The sequence below is a fragment of the Manis pentadactyla genome, chromosome 14 (assembly GCF_030020395.1).
Source record: "Manis pentadactyla isolate mManPen7 chromosome 14, mManPen7.hap1, whole genome shotgun sequence".
In the NCBI taxonomy this organism is placed as follows: Eukaryota; Metazoa; Chordata; class Mammalia; order Pholidota; family Manidae; genus Manis; species Manis pentadactyla.
The window spans coordinates 74,791,691-74,812,371 of NC_080032.1; the positions used below are offsets into that span (position 1 = coordinate 74,791,691).

Below are 20,681 nucleotides of genomic sequence, written 5' to 3' on the forward strand. Positions count from 1 at the left end.
TTGAGTTAGTAGATAACTGTAAACATATTATTATTATGTGGGAATATTAGTTTGGAACATCTGGTTTGAAACTAACAGAAACCAATTCCTGCTGGCTTAAGAAGAAAACAAACCAACCAACCACTTTTTAAAGAGTATAGGGATTTCTCACAGAACTTCAGAGCAGAAATTCAGCAAACATTCAGGAAGATACTAAAAGCACAGATGAAGCAGAGCAAAATTCCTGTATACCTCTCACCTCATCTCCTTTCTATATAACTGTTTCTCATGTTTCTCTTGCTTTCTGCTGATTCGTTTCCCTTGCTTTTCCAGAACACATGGAAAGCCAAGCTCTCAAGCTTAAGTGCTTTTGGCCAGCTACCTAAAGAAAGTCAAATCTCTCTTTTAGATCCAATTCCAAATTTCTAAAAGCAGAATTCTTATTGCCCAGCCGAGATGAGTGATGCTGTACCTTGATCCAATCAAATGGCCCAGGGTCTGGGTCATCTTGGCTTCAGCTGCTGGAGAAGAGAGAATAATTGTGAACTAGGGAGACTACTTTTGTTCTTCCAATTTACAGTATTTAATTTCCAACATCTCTTGCTGCCTCTGGACATTCTTTTTTTTAGTTTGGCAAGCTGTAGGCCATTTTTTTACTTATATGAGAAATTTCAGTAAAGTGATCGGTCAATTGTGTTTAGTGTTAGAGATGTATAATGGTAAAGAGGATATTTGTGCCCTCAAAGATATTAAAAGTTTTTATAAGAAGGAGGAGGAGGAGGAATGGTGCAGTACAGAAGAAGGTGGAAGGAACAGAGGAGGAGAAAGGACACATTCATGAAAACATAGTCTATACCATTGTTGGGAAGAAAACTTTACTTACTTTAGACTTAACTGACAATAGACAGATTAACAGGAGAAAAAACAATTTTCCTACATATGTGCACAGGGTTTACTCAGTAATGGTTTGTATACCAACATAATACAAAAGTGTTGGGGGGAGGGATGATCAGGGTTCAGTAGGAAAATATGGAGGGTTATGTTTTCTTTCTTCTTTTTTTTTTTTTTATGCTCATAGATGAGTAGTCTATCTTCCTCCTGGAATTTGCAGGAAAATCCATCATAAGCCAACTAAGGGTAGCTTTATTTTAGGAAGTCTTTGCTTTAACAAGACAAGGGAAGTTCAGATAAGATTTAAAGTGTTTTCACTTTAAAATAATCTTTATGCCCAAACTGTAATCATTTCACCATTTCATATTAGTGTCTTGGTAGTAACACAGATGTGCTCTAAAGAACCAAAATCTGAGGAACACATCAAGAATAATTTTGATAAACAATAGAGGCTTTTATTAGCAATTTAAGAAATATAGATTAAGTACAAAGAGACTGGAGAGGGTTAGGGGTTTTCATCCAAAAAGAACACAGTTTTGTCAGAGTGAGGACAGGGAATCTGTCCAGGGAAGGTGTTTTCAATGAGGAATTCTCTGTTTCACAATGTTCAGCTATCACTTCAGTGAAAATGATTCCCAAGTTCTTATTTCTAACTCCAAAGTTGCTCTAACGCCAGTGTCTTTACTTTCAACTACCTTTTGGGTTTAAATGTCACGTGATTGGAGCTGTATTATGGGCCATTTGTGATCTGCAAAGTGTTGGAAGTAGAAGTCAGTTTGTTGTCGAACAGCTGTGGCTGGACAGGTCTGTCTCTGAGCACTAGGTGAAATCTCAACCTGGATGGGTCAGAGTACTTGACTTTAAATGAGAAAGAATTCTTGAACAGGTTGGACAGGAAAGGAAGAAATTCATTAAAGCAAGAGTAGTAGTGAACAGCAGCTGCCTTGTAGGCAGGAGAGAGCGAAGAACAGAGGGAGGAAAAGGAAGCGCACTGGACTCCTGAGTGGCATAAGGCTGATCCTTTGCCAACTCCCAAAGCCAGGTTCACCTGGTGTCCAGTGTTCACTTGGATCTGCACAGCATGGGATCTAGGTCCCCACCACCCCAGGATTTGGGGCAGCCACAGACCACTGGATGGAGTGAGAATTCGTTCTGAGAACTTCCCAAAGGCAAAGAAAGGGGGCATTTCATTTAGGACTACTTGTCCTGCCCTAAGATATGGTCAGTTGTTGGCTGATTATCAGAGAATATGTCAGGAATCTTACCTCCTAACGCCTGTTTTTTAAAATGGAATCTTAGCCTTAAGTGGAGTCTCTCCTGTTCTTACTATACTGTTTATATCTCAGCATTTTTCATCATAGGCAGGAAAAGTTAATCATGTTTCTTGTCCCATGTTCCTGCCCTACTTCAAGTTTGCAAAGATTAATGAGTAAATGAGAAATGTTTGTAGAAGTTACCTACTCTTTAAAGCAGTTTGGCAGTAACAGGAAGTTAAAAAAAAAAGATACTTTTAAAAGGAATGGAATAGATGAGGAGAGATTTTATTGGAAGATTAAATAGAAATCGAACGTTTTAAAGAAAAGACAAAAGCATATTTGGAATGAAGAATATTGAATATATAAAAGAGGGCAGACTTTAATTGATGAAACAGGAACCAAGTGCAGGAAGGATCCCAGTTGAAGAAGTAAGATTTAGAAAAAAAGCAGTGACATTTATATTTTAAAAGAGGTGTAAAGGATTCGAGAATGTGGCATTCAAAAACTAAATGTAGGGTGCAGAGAAGTATAAAGAATCTTCAAATGGGACTTAGCTTTTTCAATACGGTCAACAGACTGAGAAGGATTGCACAGGTGAAAGACCACAAGAAGTTGGGAAATGTATTGTATTAGCTACCAAAATGAAGGTACAGGGACAAAGTCTACTTAAAAGAAACCACAGTATTTGTTGGCTTACAATATGGATGAGAAGTTTGACTCACACACACCAAAATCATTGGCTTTGAAGAGAAAAATGATCGTCTCAGCATTAGACATGCCAAATTTGAAGTAATAATGAAACACCCAAAGAGTAACATGAAGCAGGTAGTGGAGGATATCAAACCAAACCACAGGGGAGCAGTAATAGCTAAAAATGTCTTATGGAATCTTTCATGTTAAGGGGAAAGATGATCATAGTGAAGTAATGAATTCATGAATGGCCCATTTACACAGTGGATACAGTCCTGGAAATGGAATAATCAGATTAATTAAAGTGAACTCATGTCTTTGGAGATATTTTCCTGCCATTATATAATGGCAATGCTTTTCACTCCTTGGCAAAGTCCTTTTATAGTCATGATTTTGCCTGTGGCCATATTTTCGTCTAGCTTTAATTCATACTATTTCAATTTTTATCCCCAAGCAGCAATGTTTAAGATATTCTCTCCCGTGTCAAAGCATTTTCACAATCCCTAATTCCATGGTGATCTTCACCATTTGTATCTCCAACCATTTCTTTGAACATCTTGATCTACCACAAAAGTTATTTTTAAATCCAACATTACACTCTTCCTTTGTTTCTTTGTGCCAGGTTCAGTAATATCACTTGCACTATTTCTTGTTAGCTAGTTTGTGTCAAAAACCTTTCCCTCCAAACTAAAAGGTATGGCTGTAAAAGAATCCACAGTGGAGTAAACAAATAATTGAAAACACAACATAACTCAGATGAATGCAGTTGAACGTTTACAGTACGCAGTTCAAATTCTCATGGCTAAGGATCATCAGTACAGTCTGTTGCACTTGCTTTCATTGATTCAGACCATATGGTCCCATTCAAAACACACTCTGTAGATAGATGTAGATATAATTTTCAAGTATCATTTATAGTATTAAATAAGTCCCATACTATTTATTATTTGTAATTAGGAAATATTCCATAGACAAATATTATCATAGCTTGGTTCTGGTCACCATTAAATGGCACGTGTAGGTAAAATCTTAGCAGGGAAATTGTGGAATGTGGATGTGAGAAGACAAAGTACTTTATCCTAGAGTATGTTTATACTTTGAGTCCCAGCAAAGATGGAAAAACAAAGCATATGTTCACTAAAATCATTATAATGCTGTTCAAGACAGAACCTTGGATGATTCCTACATGGGAAAAGAATGATCAGCTGGGGAGACTTAGAATCATTACAAGCACAAGCTTTGGAATCTGACAGATTTAGGTTAGACTCTTGGCTGGCCACTCATCACTCACTGTGTAATCTCTTTGGCATCTCTCAAGTCCCTAAAGGTTACCCACAGAATATTTTTTTATGCAGATCTACAGTGTACCAAAGGTTTTAACAGAAAGAATAAAGAATACTCGGCTCTGTTATGTTATATGAAGACAGACTGATGAAAGAAAATGCAATGTTTTTCAAAAATATCTCCAAATCTAACAACCAGAGTAATAAATGAGATGTTGCATCTCATTTAATTCCTTTTAAATATTTGGGTGGAGCTAAACCATTATAGTTCATAATATAACTAAACATTTTTCCCAGTCAATACAAGAAAAGTTCTTACTTTTTATTTTTCACTTTGTTTTTAGCTAATTATCTTGCCAAAGACCTAATCGCAGAAATTCTACATTTTGGTAGAAATGACCAGTTATTCCCCAAGGATCATCTTCTAAGTATATGTGGCTATGAAGAATTTTTACAGAAGTAAGTATTCTATTAAGTCAAATCTTCATCATTGTTATAACCCATGTTAAGCAGCACCTTTTTTCTTTTAAATAGACATTGTATAAATATTATGCTCATAAACAACATAATTAAATAAATTTTTCTCCTTTTAAGGTGAATTTGAAATTTTGCCAGTCATTTTGACAGACTTTTTCTCGGTTTTATTTTGTATTCTGTGTATTTATGGCAACATGTATTTAAGTGGCCTGTAACTATGGTGATCAATCATCTCAGTTTGACCAGAACTTGTGGGTGTTCCCAGGACTTGGGACTTGCAGTTTTGAAACCAAGAAAATTCTGGGCAAACCAAGTCACCTTACCTATATAAATCTTATTAGGACTGATCACAATTAAAAGAATAAATTATTTTATAATATGTAATTATTTGATTTGGCATAGTATTAACATGTTGATTAAATACTGATTTTTAAAAATCAGAGAGAGTTTGAGTATAAGCATTATAATATTACCATGAAAGAGTACATTTTAAAACACTATTCAGGCACCTTTGAAAACAATTAGAAAAGTCTGCTCTCATGTACTGTATATCAACTGCAAATACTTATTTGATAGAAAACTCACCTTCTCACAATGCACCATAATTAATGACTGGCCTAAATTGCCTGAAACACCAACCTGAAAATATATACGACCTTAAAAAGAGGAAATATTTCTCCACAGGTATTGCATAGTTATTCATAATAGAAAAGTAATAAAGACTAAAATGTTCAATGAAGTGGATTGCCATTTACATTTCCTCTTTGTATTTCTATAAGTATCTAAAGATAGATGATAGTCTCATGAAAGTAAACATGTCTTCTTTTGAAATACCCATTCTTGCTGTCATTATTATTTCAACATGACTGCTTGAAAATATTTCATGGGTAATTTGGTGACCTTAATGATATAATCGGCAAATCCAGTCTTACTGTGCAATACTAACTGTGACTTTTAAGACTTATTTCCCTTTTTGTGTCTCCAGTTATAAAAGTAATAAATATTTATATGAAATCACAGAGGTTTTGCTGCTTTCTCACAGATATGTCCCTTTTTCCTTGTCTACTTGAACCTATTAACACACTCAATGACAAGGCTGCTGCCTTCTCCCAACATCTAATTTTGATAGCATATCCAAAGAAAAAGGAGAGTAATGTAATCTTATACTACTGAAAACACGTTAATATTCATCTTTTCAGCATGCATGTCTCCAAATGCACTTCTGGACTTTGACTGATGGCAAACATTATTTGCAAAGAACAAGAACATTATCATTAAACTTAGCATTATCAGTAGGAAATACCTTGAAAATAAAAGTTTTGAACATATAGAAATCTGGGAAAGTATAACATGGAGAAAATTGATAATGGATCTTGACTTACTATTTCAAATGGGTGAGTCGTCTATAATTAGATAGCACCAGTATTGATTACTAAAAATGTTGTATCATTTTACTCTTTCCTTGTTAATATAAGCATAATAGATTTCTAAAATGTTTTCATAGTCATTTATCTCTATTAAAAATTAATTTACCTGGGTTTTATTATGCTAGGAAAGTTGCCAATTGCTACTATAGATTAATTAGAGCCATTTATTCCCTAATGGAAATTGAAGGACATGTATATACCAGGGATTTGCTTACTACTTAAGATTAACAGCCTACCTTTATTGATATGATTTATTTTAATTGGAATATTCATTACTGTTCTTTCTAACATCTAAGTCATTCCAATTTTTTCTTAGTTTATATCTATGTGATTTGTCTTTTAAAAAATCTTTAAATACTTAGAAATCTGTTCATAAAGATTTTCTATAGAGGGAATACAGGCAACATGTAGTAAGGTAATAACGCACTAGGTAATAAATTAGACTCTAACAGTGATAGTGCCACACTTCAGCTGGAGTATTTGACTCGCTTTGATTGTAGAGATGATGATGGTGATGATAATCATTTATCAAGTGATAATTATTTGATTACTTCAGATTGGGTAGACACCTAAGTCTTATAAACATATCAGTATGACAGATAAGGTAATAACCGGTTTTACAGATGAGAAGTCTGAGGCATAAGTCTGATTTCAAACTTGGATTAGGCTGCCTGCTTAGCCCTAGATATTAACTACAAAACAATACTGAAAAAGCTTTCAAGAGGAATACAGGAAATGGGAAATGGTTCTTCATGCTGGAGCCCATGGTGAAAAATATATGGAGTGTTGTGGGTGCAGGGACTGTAATAGTCTAATTCATCTCCTATTTAGAACCACAGATGTGCAAGACATTTTGTTAATCACTGAGAATACAAAGATGAGTTATATATAACCCTCGCTCTCTTCCTTGGTAAGAATTCATAAAGCCATTACATTAGTTACTACAAGGTCTATTTGATTTTTTTTTAATTATTAGAATTAGGCAGTATTAGAATTACTATTTAACAACTGCTTGTATTTCACAGAGAGAGCGATTTGTGGCAAGAATATGGAAATGGTACAAAGAAGTCAATAAATAACTTGTATTTAAAGAATAAACACTAAGGAAAGAAATTAGAATGTGATAAAATGTGAGTGATAGCCTTAGAATATAAAAAATATACTTAAATTCTGTTTTAAAAATATAGTATCAAGGAAATAATAGCCTAAGAATGTGAACACCAATTCCAAGGATATGAAATCATTGAAAGAGTTTAACCTAACTGATAACAAATGTGCAGTTAAAACAATGAGATGCCATGTTGCTTATTAAATAGTTAAAACAGTTATAATGAAATTTAGTGGTAAAATTGACAATATCCAAACAGCTTCTAGAAATATACATTGATATGGCATTTATTGAAGGGAATTTTGTCCAAAATGTGTCAATGATCTATATAGAAATGTGTCAAAAACAGGTCATTGTTTCAGCAATTCTGCTTCTTACAAGTATTTCTAAGGAAATGATCATTACTATACAAAAAAGACTTATATGTAAAGTATATTCACCATGGCATTATTTCTGATAGTAACAACAACAAAAGAAATCTGGGGAAAAAATACTAAATCTCCAATAGTACTCCAAAAAGTGGTAAAATAGGTCATGAACATAGTAAATACAACATTATGTCTTGATATAAAAATATATATCATAGTTTTTAGGATGAAAAGATCTATTTTCAAACCACATGTTAAAAAGAAGTCATGTTTATATTTGTAAAATAAAATGGAATCTTACACACTGAAATTTTAGACTAGTTACTCCCTGAAAAAGAACTACAATTCAGATGATATTTATTCATTTATGTTTTTAATTTACAAAACTTCTATAATAAACCTGCCTTTTTTTGCTATCAGGAGATTAAGGAAATAAACTATTTCTTTTGGGAAAGATGCATTTAAATCATGGTATGAATAATAATATATGCTTACAAAGAGCTAGAAAGTAGGTTAGGAGACCATTACCGAACACAGGAAAGACTGACAGGGCATCAGCTAAAGTAACAGCAGTGGGATAAGCAGGAGGCATTAAACCCATGGGACAATAATATGGTAGAGTTAATGGAACTTGGTGGCTGAATATGTGGGACTGCATGGGAGAAAGAAGTAGAAGTTGAGGGCCAGGTTCAATGTTGAGTTCAAAATCAAACAATGATGCATAATTCAGAGACAGAGAAGCTTTGGGGGGTACAAAATAATCAAGTTAGAGACATGTTGAGTATGTGAGTGCTGAGGTGTGTCCGATATTGAGAAAGCAGAGCAGATTCTAAGAAAACTGGTCTGGATGAGGGGATCTTGTTTCTAAAAGGGAAAAGAAGTCTTCAAAATAGATTAAGACCACACAGGGAAAGTGACAAAAGAAAATATCCTAGGAGCATCAATATTTAAAAGCTGGAAGGAGGAAAAGGAGCAGAAAAAAAAATTGAGAAAAAGTAATTTGAGTTGTGGGACAAGAAGAAATGAAAGAATATCATGGAACAAGTAAATATATCAAATGCTGAAAACAAATATTAGGTGGATATTGAAAGATCATTATTAAGTGGGCAGCTGAGAAGTTAGCTGGTAACTCAAGTAAGAGTAATTTTAGTAAAGTGGAAGAGAAAAAGCAAGATCGTAATGAGCTAAGGAGAACACAGGTGATTAGGAGAAATGCACATGCAGATTGCTCTCTCGGAAGTAACGAATGGTGGTAAAAGCCAGAAGAAAGGCGGAGTTTGAGATGCTCAGGGGAATTGGCCTGGAGATTTGGAGAATTTGGGTAAGAGAGAGATAGAAAGTATTCATAACCTGAAGGGAAAGAGCCAATGGAGAAGGAAGGACTAAAGGCACCGAAGGGATCAGTGGTGAGTCAAAGTCCATGATGAGAGAGGATGGGATCAAAAAGGTGGATGAAGAGTTTAGTAGTTCTCTGAAGGGGTAATTTCTCTACTAATGAGAAAGACTGGCAGGAATTCAAATGGAATGAATTTAAAAAATTGTTTTTAATAACCAGAGAGATAACTATGCTTTTGGAAAACTGGAGCTCTGACAAAAGCAGGGATGCTTAAGTAAGTGGCATGGAGATGAGAATAATAATAACAATAAAAACCACAACAAAATCTACTTCACTTATTAAAAGCCTCTCATGGGCTAGAATTTTCATGTAGTAAGCCTCTCACAGGCTAGAATTTTCGTGTAGTAAGCACCATTCATTCTCATATAAGAGAAGCATGATTATCACAATTTTACAAATAGGAATATTGAGCCTAAGAGAAATTAAATGCCTTCCTAAAGGTCACAAAATTTGCGGGAGCAAAGTCAGGATAGCACAGGTGTCTCTGGCTCTGAAGCCCACAGTTCTTCCAGTCTATAACAAAGTCTTCTTCATGATATAGGGCCACTTGAAAAATAAAAATTACTGGGATAAAGTTTCACTAGGGATAATGACCATACATCTGTGCATTAAACATGGGTTTATAATTCAACATTAATCATTTCAGTCAAACACAAGGAAATAAATCTTAGAGAACACTCATTTCCTGACATATTTAAAATTTTTCAGTCTTTAGTGAGGAAATGTTTAGAAATATTTTGACTAAAATAAAGGTAAATCATAATTACCAAAGGTGGTCATTTCCAAATTTCTGATTAGAAGAAAAAAAATTTTTTTTAATTTGAGACTATTTAAGCAAATACATATTATCAAAACAAATCCTATTATTGGTAATGCTACTGTGTCATTATTGCTTTGAGAAAATGAGCTAACCCCCTTTAATAATCTCTTTATCTTTTAAAAATTGAATTTTTAATGTATTTTTTTACTTTACAAGTGAGCTATAGAATTACATTTTAGCATTCTTTATTTCCAAATGTAAAAATTGTATTGGCTCTCTACTAGACTTTTCATCATGTAGGGACTGCTTTGAGCTCCTGTGAAATGTAGTTCTAAATAAATTTAAAACTTTATATGGTTGTTAAAATATAATGAACTAACAAGCAGAAAATACACTACCACTTTTGGAAAATGATGAAGAAAGACTGTTCTCATTTTAGGTTCTCTTTGTGATATCAGATCTGTGCTTCTTAATCTGTTCTCTTTAAAGAAGATAGAGATTAAATTATATTTAATTGCTACTTAAGTTTTTTCTCGACTTTGAAGAAAAGGCAAAATTTAAACTCCCTGGTTTCTTCCCGATGGTATATCAGACTTTTGAAATAGTCACAACAAGTAACTACTTGATGAATCAACCAGGCTTTGAGGAAGTAGCTAAGATCTTTTGGCATCATAATTAAAATGTCAGTAATCAGGGTATTTTTTCTTAACAAACTCTACAAATGGTATATTTGTGATTCTCTATTTTTTTTTATTTTCTCCTTAAGTCATATTTTGCTATATAATTGAACTCTCCTGTCTTTACCAGAGTTAGTAAAATAATACATAAAATCTCCCAAAGTGGGAAAGTGTAAATAAATGATACATAGATGGTAACACTTACACATGTATTTACATTCACATTGAGTTTTTAAAACAGTGTTCTCAAACTTTGAGCTGTATATGAATCACCTGAGTATCTTTTTAAAAAATAATCTGATTTAGTTAGTCTAGTGTGGGACCCAAGGCTCTGCATCTCTAGCAAGCTTCTGGGGGAGGCCAATGCGGATGGTTGGTCCGCAGTTCACATTTCAACTAGCAAAATATTAAGAGGCCAGGGATGTTAAATAACCTAACAATTTAAAGGACTCTATGGAAAAAAAAAGACCTGTAACATTTTCCCAAGCAGTACACTGCACAAAAATTTAATTTAATTAACAAAGCAATTAAGATGTCATACTTTGTAATATATTGCAAAATTAAGAAAGGTTACTTTCCTAGCAAGCCGAAATTCCCTCTTCTGTAAGTCAGCCATATTATTATGGCCACTCATTTAACATTCATCTTACTTTGATATCACAAACTTTTTCTGTCAATGAAAATATTCCATTCTCTCTCTTCTACCTATACAGGAACTCACTTTATCATCACATTTCCATAACTATTCTCAAAAATGGGAAGGTTTCTGACCACTTACACCTGTACAGCATGTCCTTACCAGATATTTCACTTACATCAGTTTCTACAAATACTATCAGCATTCTCCACCAAAACTGCATTGTTAGCAGTTTAAAATAATACAATACATTTTGAACAGAGGGTAAATTAAATAATTAGATCAGAGACTTCATCAGTTTTCTCATAGGCTCATGTTAGCGTAATACAAATTTGTCAGCAATATGAAGTATGGAATACTAAGCCAGCAAATTAGAGTCAGAATAAATTAAATAGAGAAATAAAAGAAGAATAGAAGTAATCTTATTCATTCAAAAAATATTAACATCTTCATCATGTTCCTGGTCTTTAGTCCCCATGGTAATTACCATAGTAGAAGCATCCTTGGTAATTTTAACTCCCCATTTCCCATGATTTATCCAGAGGACAAAGCCCACTGGCTTAGTCAGTGGCAGGTTTAAGAACAGGAATTACAGCCTCCATTCTTTCCTACTTGAGGAACACAGATGTGAAGACCTAGAAGACAGAAAGACAGTCTCCCAGAGTGTTCCTGTGTTGGCTTTCCTTCCAGGGAGTAACAATAGCTATGCCTTCCTCCAGCCTTGTAATCACCTCAGTAAGTTTTTTTCTCATAAATATATTTATAATGTATGAAGCATAATGCTACTTCATAATTTTATCCTTTGTGATCTAGCCCAAAATTTACTAGGATTGCAGGTTTTTCTGCTTCTTACTCCTAACCTATGCAATTTAAGTAATTTTTTCTCTCAAAAATCTTGCTATAAATCTTTCCAATTCAACTTAAAAACAGTTTTCCTTATCAGGTGCTGTGTGAAAACAGTAAAATTTACTGCACTTCAAAGTTTTTGCTGAATAAATCATGACTGCATTGTCAGTAGCAAACACAAGTGCCTCAAAAGGACTAACTGAATAATCTTTCTTGAAAATTCTTGGGCTTATTGCTTACCATTATGACCAGGTTGTACATCCTTGATTTAAAGAAAACAAAACAAAACTCATCTTTACTATTTAATTAACTTTTGTCAAAGAATGCTAGAGCCCAGAGTGTTAAAAAGAATGTAAAAAAGATAAACAAAACCCACAGTAATGAAAAATCTTACTTTGAAATTGTCATATATATTATTTAAATAAAGCAGACAGTATCTACCTGTTTATTTATCACCAGTATTGATTATTTTGATCTGGTTGTCTACTTGGGAGTCCCTCTTGTCTTTCTTGACATTTCCTAGTAGAGAAAATGTTGCATATCTTTGGTTAGAGTGAGAAAGTCCTCCTCAAAAAGTAAATCTAATTAAAATTTCAAAATAATTTTCTTAAGAAAAAAATCTATTAAAAATGCTTTAGCTAATACCATGTCAATTTGTATTAATTTATTCTTTAAATATTTGATTATAAATTAAAATTATTTTTTATTCAAAGTAAAAGACAATTAACCACCAGTAAGGAAACAGCTAAGTCATATAAAGTTTAAGGCAATAGATTATGTTCACTAGCTGTAAAAACTGGGTTGTATATATTCCTGGGGAAAAAAAAAGTTGGGTCTTTTTCTTCTCAATGAAATTAAGGATTTCACTTAGCAAATGTGAATAAATTATTTTCAACCATCCAGAACAACCAATCTTGGATTTTAGTATCAAAATCTACTCTGTTATAACTTTTTAGACACTATGAGCAAAAACAGAGGTTTGTTTCTATTTACATGACTGCATTTCCACTTATAAAATCACAAAACTATGTTATGTTAGAATATTGAAAAGCGCATAAATTTCAGTGCTCTCACATACAATAATATGTATTGTTACTAAATCATTTGTTAAGAATATCTTGTTATTTCAATGCAGTTTTATATTTCCTTCAAAGTACTTTTGCTAACATTTTAAAATTAACTTCAGTTTCTATCTTTAGTAGTTAACTAAAAAGTAATAATAATAATATGCCATACAAACTTGCATTTGGTTCTAACCAATAACTCTGTCCTAGAACAAATGTTCTAATATGTGGATACTCCATACATACTTTAATTTCAAAGTGATTCCCCAAAGGAAGAACTTGTGCTAAATAAAGGTTATTATTAAAAGCCACATGTAAGAGTTATAGCATATTTCAGACCCATGTTTTCTAAAAAGCTTTGATTGTATAAGCATTATTAAACAACAGATTTGAAAAAAAAAAGAACCATTTGATAAAAATGAAAAGCTATTGAATGATTTTCCAAGAAGACCAGACAAATCAGAATCAAATGTTGGTACATAACTTAATTTCATTACCCCTAAAACTGTAACAGCCAATATGCAGCTATCAAATTATTTTTGTTACTTAAAACTACTTATTTCTAAGCTAAGAATTATTCCCAGATTTTGAATTGAGGTTTAAATAATGTAGCACTTTTTCTTAAATAATTAGCTGAAATACATAGTACTTCAAATTTGCCATTATCACCTTAATTAGGCTTAAATGTACTATTTTAATCTTAGTTCTTGAATGTTTTGTATTAGAAGAGTCTACAGAATGTTTTTCCTCTGGAGATTTGTAGGAAAAATAATGAAAGCTTGACATGGAATAAAATCCATTTTTTTGATCCTGGATTGGTAACTGTATTGCAAATTTTGCATACCCTATCCCCAAAAGAACTCCTTGGAGCTTAGTATATATTTTTGTGAAGGATACAAAGTTCCAGCTTCACTGCTATGTTTCTTTCTTATTAACTCTGTCAGTTAACTTCATTTATATAGATTGTTGTGCTATTATTTAATTGTCTTTTGTGAATGCATAGCTTAATAGAGAGGGCATTGTAAACTTGGGAGTTGTTATAAAACATTTCCTCTAGATTAAAAAGACTCCTTGCAGTATATTCAATTTCATTTTATCATTGAACTTAAAAGAGTATGTATACTGTATGTGTAAAGGTATACAACTATATTCAAGTGAAGAGGCAGGAGGGATAGTTGCCGTTCTACAGGATGGAGGGAATTCTTAAGAAAAATGGGGCATCTGAATGGATAGGTTTAGAGCTCTTAGGTCCAGTTGCCTTTTGTGTAGTAGTTGCTGAAATCAATTTAAGACGCACAGAGTGTCTCTGTTGAAAACCATGACCCTCCTTTACTAACTACCCCTGGCTGTAAGCCCTCGTTTTAAAATTTAACCTAAGCTTGTCTAAGTCCTAAGTCTCACTTTTCCTATTCATAGTTCCCCTGAAAGTAAAATAACAATAAAATTGAAGAGCACTGGTTGAGGAAAATGACATATCACTGATCTTTTTCTATGTTGAGTCAGCAATGAATAACACTTTGAGAATAAAATCCAGGGTGTTTTCACTGGTTACAAAACTTACTAGTATTAAAGATTATGGTAGATGTAACATCACAGAAACTTTCAAGTGGCAAATGCCAAAGGAATATACGTGCGCATGTGTGTGCACATGCACACACACTTAAGTATTTGAAAAATGCTTTGAGAAGAACTATAGTATTGTTATTTTAACATTTTGTTATACTTCACCTTGCATTTCCTAGTTAATCTCAGTATTAAAAGGCAGCTTAATTATGGAGTTTTCTTAAAGAAGTATCTTTAAAAGTTCTCAGCAATTCTGGCTCTCAATATAAAATCAAATTGAAATACTTTTTTCTATATATGACTATAATAATTCATAATACATATTTGTGACTACTTCCTACATATGAGAATGGAGAACATTTAATCCTAGTCTATAAAATATGGATATATATTTATTCTAACGAAAGAGTCATATTTGTATATGTGAGCTTATAAGCAGTGCCTAGGCTAATGGGAATCAATATGCATAGGCTGGACATTATTTAGGATGTCTTTTTATGCCCATAGGACAAATCTGAAGTATTTGCATATCATTTCTCTCTTTAATCATACTACCATAGAAATACTTTGGTACAGAAATAACATGAGTTACTTGTGAATAGGAATTAGGAAAAAAATTATGTGCGAGGATTCAGTCTTTCGGTGTTCATCTTAAATGACAGATACGCTCGTAACTGTTCCGAAGATAGTAACTAGTACATAGCTGGAATCAAATATTTGTTGAGAGAATAAATAAATGGATATACAGAATTTTGATTCAATAGTATATTGAGGAATAAACTAAACTTTTGATTGTATCGTAGAGATTCAGTTCACTTAACAGTTGAAGTTGTTTACAAGATTATTAAATAAAACTACTAAGCACCCATATTTGAAATGTTACCAGAAAAAGAGAAACACTGGAGTGTATAATCTGGAATAGATAATTCTGATTTTCACATTATAAGCCTAATGTGGCCTGTTTCTTAGTACTCAAGCCCTTTCTCCACATTACCCATCTTAGTGGTAGTATTTTTCATTTCTCCTTCTTTTGGTGTGCTGGTATTTTGTCTTATATTTTCTGATACCTAGAGTCCTCAAACACAATTTTATTTTTCTTTATCCCATTTATTTATCAAGTTCTAAACATCAGCCTTCTTTTTCCTCTTTAATGCTTTATTTTCTTTTTCTCTCTTCTCTCATTTTTTCTAAATCAGCACTGTCCAGCAGAAATATAATGTGGGCCACATAATTATTTGAAGTCTTCTATTAATGTTAAAAAATGCAAAAAGAAACAGATGGAAATGAACTTAGTACAATTTTATTTAGCTCAACATATCCAAAATATTACCATTTCAACTGTAATCAAAATTTTAAGGAAATTGAAATGTTTTACACTCTTTTTTGCTGTCATCAAAATTCAGTGTGTTATGCCATAGCACGTCTTAATACAGACTAGTGACATTTTAGGTGCTCAAAAGTCTAGTAGTTACTATATTGTAAAGTGTAGCTCTAGATCATCAAAGACAAAATGATCCAAATGGTGGTCATGACAAGTAGAGTGATGGCAAACTGGTGAATAGTAGCTTACAGCTCTTAGAATATGTAACGGTTATTGAAGGTTCTGAAACATCACACTTAAGTGACAATTCTAGCACAGTAGCAGTTTTTGTTTTTTCTAACATAAGAAAGAACTATTTAGTATTTTAAATATGATACCTGGAAAACTGATGTATCAAATGCAATCTCTTCTGCAAGATAACATGTTTCTGTAACATAAATGAGCTTCTTCATAGAAGTCACCTTAATGCATGTAAATTTTTGTGGTATTAATGTTTTGCTCCACTAAATAATAGTAGCTGCATGCAAAGTATACAGGAAGCTGCTGCGGGTGATACTATTGTAGACAATGACCGGTGACCATTCACCCAACATACATTTTTTTCTCAACTTTGCCTCAGGGCCTGTCTTAAAAATGCTTATTGCAAAATTTTCCACAATTTTTGTGTATTTTGCTCTCATCTCTATTCAGCAATATGAAATCTTTCTTATATCCTTTTCTCCAACAAACTAAAGAAATTTAAAAATCCAACTCTTCTATTTACTAGAATATTTCTTAAATGTTTTGAAATTAGAGATAGAATGGGAAAAATAAGCAATTACAAGGGGGCTGTAGAGCTCTCACATAAATGTTAAATATATTTAAAAGAGGAGGGATTGGAACATTCATTTGACAACTTATTATATTTAATTTCCTAAGGAATATATAATAGATATTTCCTAAAGAATGGTGAGTTTCATAATTACCTCAAGGAAAAGTATAAAAGTGAAACAGGACAATAAACAATGGAGAAAGTTTTAGGCAAATTGCATCTAAACTTTAAGGAATAGATAACTTTTAGCTATATAAATGGCTCCAGAACAGACAAAAACATATATGCAGTTCATAAGAATAGCCTAATTATGATGCCAAAACTAAAGATAACAAAGAACAATAAAGATATAGGCTTATCTAAATTTTTATATATGCAAAAAAACGTTAGAAATTGCAATTTAAATCTAACAGTGGAATTAAATTTACCTAAGATTGAAAGATTATTATACATTAGAAAAATCCATCAAAGTAATTAATATCTAAACACATGTAAAGAAAGAAAAAGTGACCTTCTCATATGATGCATCAAATAGAGGCAGAAACCCATTTGATAATATTTGAAGCTTATTCATAGTTTTTTAGAATTAACAAAACAGAACCAGAAAAACATATACCAGGAATACACAGCAAATATATTTAATTATTAATCATTAGAATCATTTTTTTATATAGTCAAGAAAAAGAGAAGGATGTTAATTATCATCACTACTATTTAGCAATGTGCTGGGCATCCTAGACATTACAATACGATAAAAGAACATATGGAACACAAAATATTGGAAAGAAATAGAGAAATTGTAATTTGCCTACCTGGAAGAAAATTAACACTTCACTCAAAGGAATAAAAGAGAACAAGAAATATACTTTTCCTTGAAAAAAGGATCCAATATTCTAAAATTACCAACTCTTCTTATATAATTGCATAAATAAAATATAAGTCAACACTATTTTAGCATTTTCTCCAGAATATTGGCACACTAATTCTAAAATTGTTCTGGAAGAAACCTGTGCAAAAAATAGATAATACAATTTTTTAAATGGTGACTTTCAGTCATTTCAACACTTCAAAATATGCCAAAAAAATAATAATTGGAGCAATTTGGTATTGGCACAGAAATAGATGTGTGGATTAATAGAATACTTAAAGTCCAGAAACAGATAAGATATTTATGAAAATTGGTCATGTGTTAAATATGACAGCTCAGAGATGAAAAGATGTCCTCCTAAATTATAGGTGTTTGGGAAAATTGCTAATATGTCGGAAAAGTGTCTAAAGTTGAAGCTGTGTATCATTCTTTACTCAATAAATGCATTCCAGATATAATGAGGAAAGAATTATAAAGAGCAAAAAAGAAAGTGTTACTATTAGAAAATTAAAGTTGCATTCTTTAAAGATAATTGATAAAGAGAAATCCTTAGAAACTATTACTGCTGAATTAAATGAGGAAATATTTTCTTTTATTAAGGTATCATTGATATACAATCTTATGAAGGTTTTACATGAGCAACATTGTAGTTTTAACATTCACGCATATTCTGAAGTCCCCCCCACACACCCAATTGCAATCACTTGTCCATCAGCGTAGTAAGATGCTATAGAGTCATTGTCTTGTCCTTGCTATACTTCTTCCCCATGACTTACCTATACTATGTGGGCTAATTATAATGCCCCCTCTCTTCTCCCTCCCTCCTCACCCACCCTCTCTAACCCCTTCCCTTTTATAACCCGCTAGTCCCTTCTTGGAGTCTGTGAGTCTGTTACAGTTTTGTTCCTTCAGTTTTGCTTTGTTGTTATACCTCATGAATGGGTGAAGATATTTGGTACTTGTCTTTCTCCACCTGGCTTATTTCACTCATAGTAATAACCTTCCAGCTCCATCCATGTTGTTGCAAATGATAGGATTTGTTTTCTTCTTATGGCTGAATAATATTCCATTTTGTATATGTACCAACTCTTCTTTATCCATTCATCTACTGATGGACACTTGGGTTGCTTCCATTTCTTGGCTATTGTAAATAGTGCTGCGATAAACATAGGGGTGCATATGTCTATTCAAATCTGGGATCTTGTTTTCTTTGGGTAAATTCCTAGGAGTGGAATTCCTGGGTCAAATGGTATTTCTATTTTTAGTTTTGGGAGGAACCTCCATATTGCTTTCTACAGTGGCTGAAATAATTTACATTCCCACCAAAAGTGTAGGAGGGTTCCCCTTTCGCTGCATCCTTGACAGCATCTGTTGTTTCTTGTCTTTTGGATGTTGGACATCCTAACTGGTGTGAGGTGATATCTCATTGTGCTTTTATTTAATTTGCACTTCTCTGATAGTTAGCAGTTTGGAGCATCTTTTCATGTGCCTGTTGGCCATCTGAATTTCTTGTTTAGAGAAGTGTCTGTTCAGACACTCACCCAATTTTTAATTGGGTTATTTGTTTTTTGGGAGTGTTGAGGCATGTGAGTTATTTTTGATACAATTGTAAATGGCATTGTTTTCCTGATTTCTCTTTCTGCTTGTTCATTGTTAGTGTATAGGAATGCAACAGATTTTTGTGTATTAATGTCGTATCCTGCAACTTTACTGAATTCATTTATTAGTTCTAGTAGTTTTGGGGTGGATTCCTTAGGGTTTTTTATGTACAATATCATGTAATCTGCAGTGGCAGTTTAACTTCTTCCTTACCAATCTGGATGCCTTTATTTGTTTGTGTTGTCTGATTGCTATGGCTAGGACCTCCAGTACTATGTTAAATAAAAGTGGAGAGAGTGAGCATCCTTATTGCAATCTTAGAGGAAAAGCTTTCAGCTTTTCACTGTTAATTATGACATTGGCTGTGGGTTTGTCATCTGTAGCCTCTATTATGTTGAGGTGATTGCTCTCTTTACCCATTTTGTTGAGAGTTTTCAACATGAATGGATGCTGAATTTTGTTAAATGCTTTTTCAGCATCTATGGAAATGATCATGTGATTTTCGTTCTTCTTTTTGTTGATGTTGTGGATGATGTTGATGGATTTTTGAATATTCTACCATCCTTGGATCCCTGGAATAAATCCCACTTGATCATGAAGGATGATCTTTTTGATATATTTTTTATTTGGTTTGCTAATATTTTGTTGAGTCTTTTTGTATCTATCGTCACCAGGGATATTGGTTTGTAACTTTCTTTTTTTGTGGTGTCTTTGCCTGGTTTTGGTATTAGAGTGATGCTGGCATTCAAGAATGAGTTTGGGAGTATTCCCTCCTCTTCTATTTTTTGGAAAACTTTAAGGAGGATGGGAATTACGTCTTTTCTAAATGTTCAATAAAATTCAGCATGAATCCATATAGTCTGGGGATTTTGTTTTTAGGTAGTTTTTTGATAACCAATTCAATTTCATTGCTGTAAATTGGTCTGTTCAGATTTTGTTTCTTCCTGGGTCAGTCTTGGAAGGTTGTGTTTTTCTAGAATATTGTCTATCTCTTCTAGGTTATCCAATTTGTTAGCATATAGTTTTTCATAGTATGCTCTAATAATTTTTTAAATTTTTGTGGTGTCCATGGTGATTTTTCCCTTCTCATTATTGATTCTGTTTGTGTGTGTAGAATCTCTTTTATTCTTGATAAGTCTGGCTGGGGGGTTATCTATTTTATTGAGTATCTTGAAGAACCAGCTCCTACTTTCATTGAATCTATTGTTTTATTCTTCTCAATTTTACTTACTTCTGCTCTAATCTTTGTTATGTCCCTCCTACTGACTTTGAGCCTCATTTGTTCTTCTTTTTCTAGTTTCACTAGTTGAGAGTTTATACTGTTCAAATGGGATTGTTCTTCTTTCCTGAAGTTATCCTGTATTGTAATATACTTCCCTCTTAGCACAACCTTGCTGGGTCCTACAGATTTGCAGTGTTATTATTTTCATTTTTCTCCATATATTGCTTGATCTGGTTTCTTTTTAATTCAAACTTCTGTGTTCATTCATAAAGTTTTATTGGAGCAGAGATATACTCTTATTTTTTTTTATTCATTTTATTATTATTAATCTACAATTACATGAAGAACATTATGGTTACTAGACTCCCCCCTTCACCAATCCCTCTCCTCACAAACCCCATTACAGTCACTGTCCATCAGCATAGTAAGATGCTGTAG

At 32.9% G+C, this 20,681-nt stretch overlaps 1 protein-coding gene across 8 annotated transcripts in view; it reads left to right on the forward strand.

Annotated features, from left to right (window-relative positions):
* The window catches only part of PIK3C2G (phosphatidylinositol-4-phosphate 3-kinase catalytic subunit type 2 gamma), a 378,973-nt gene that overhangs the window by 45,510 nt on the left and 312,782 nt on the right, over positions 1–20,681 (forward strand). For 7 of the 8 annotated variants that reach the window (XR_008993799.1, XM_057492030.1, XM_057492029.1 and 4 more), the window contains one exon: positions 4,444–4,558. The exons of the other annotated variant lie outside the window; for it this stretch is intronic. Coding sequence is in view for 6 of the 7 variants with exons in the window: in XM_057492030.1 (XP_057348013.1) it covers positions 4,444–4,558 (115 nt within the window). In the remaining variant the exon portion in view is untranslated. The remainder of the gene's footprint in view (positions 1–4,443; positions 4,559–20,681) is intronic. 8 annotated transcript variants of the gene reach the window in all.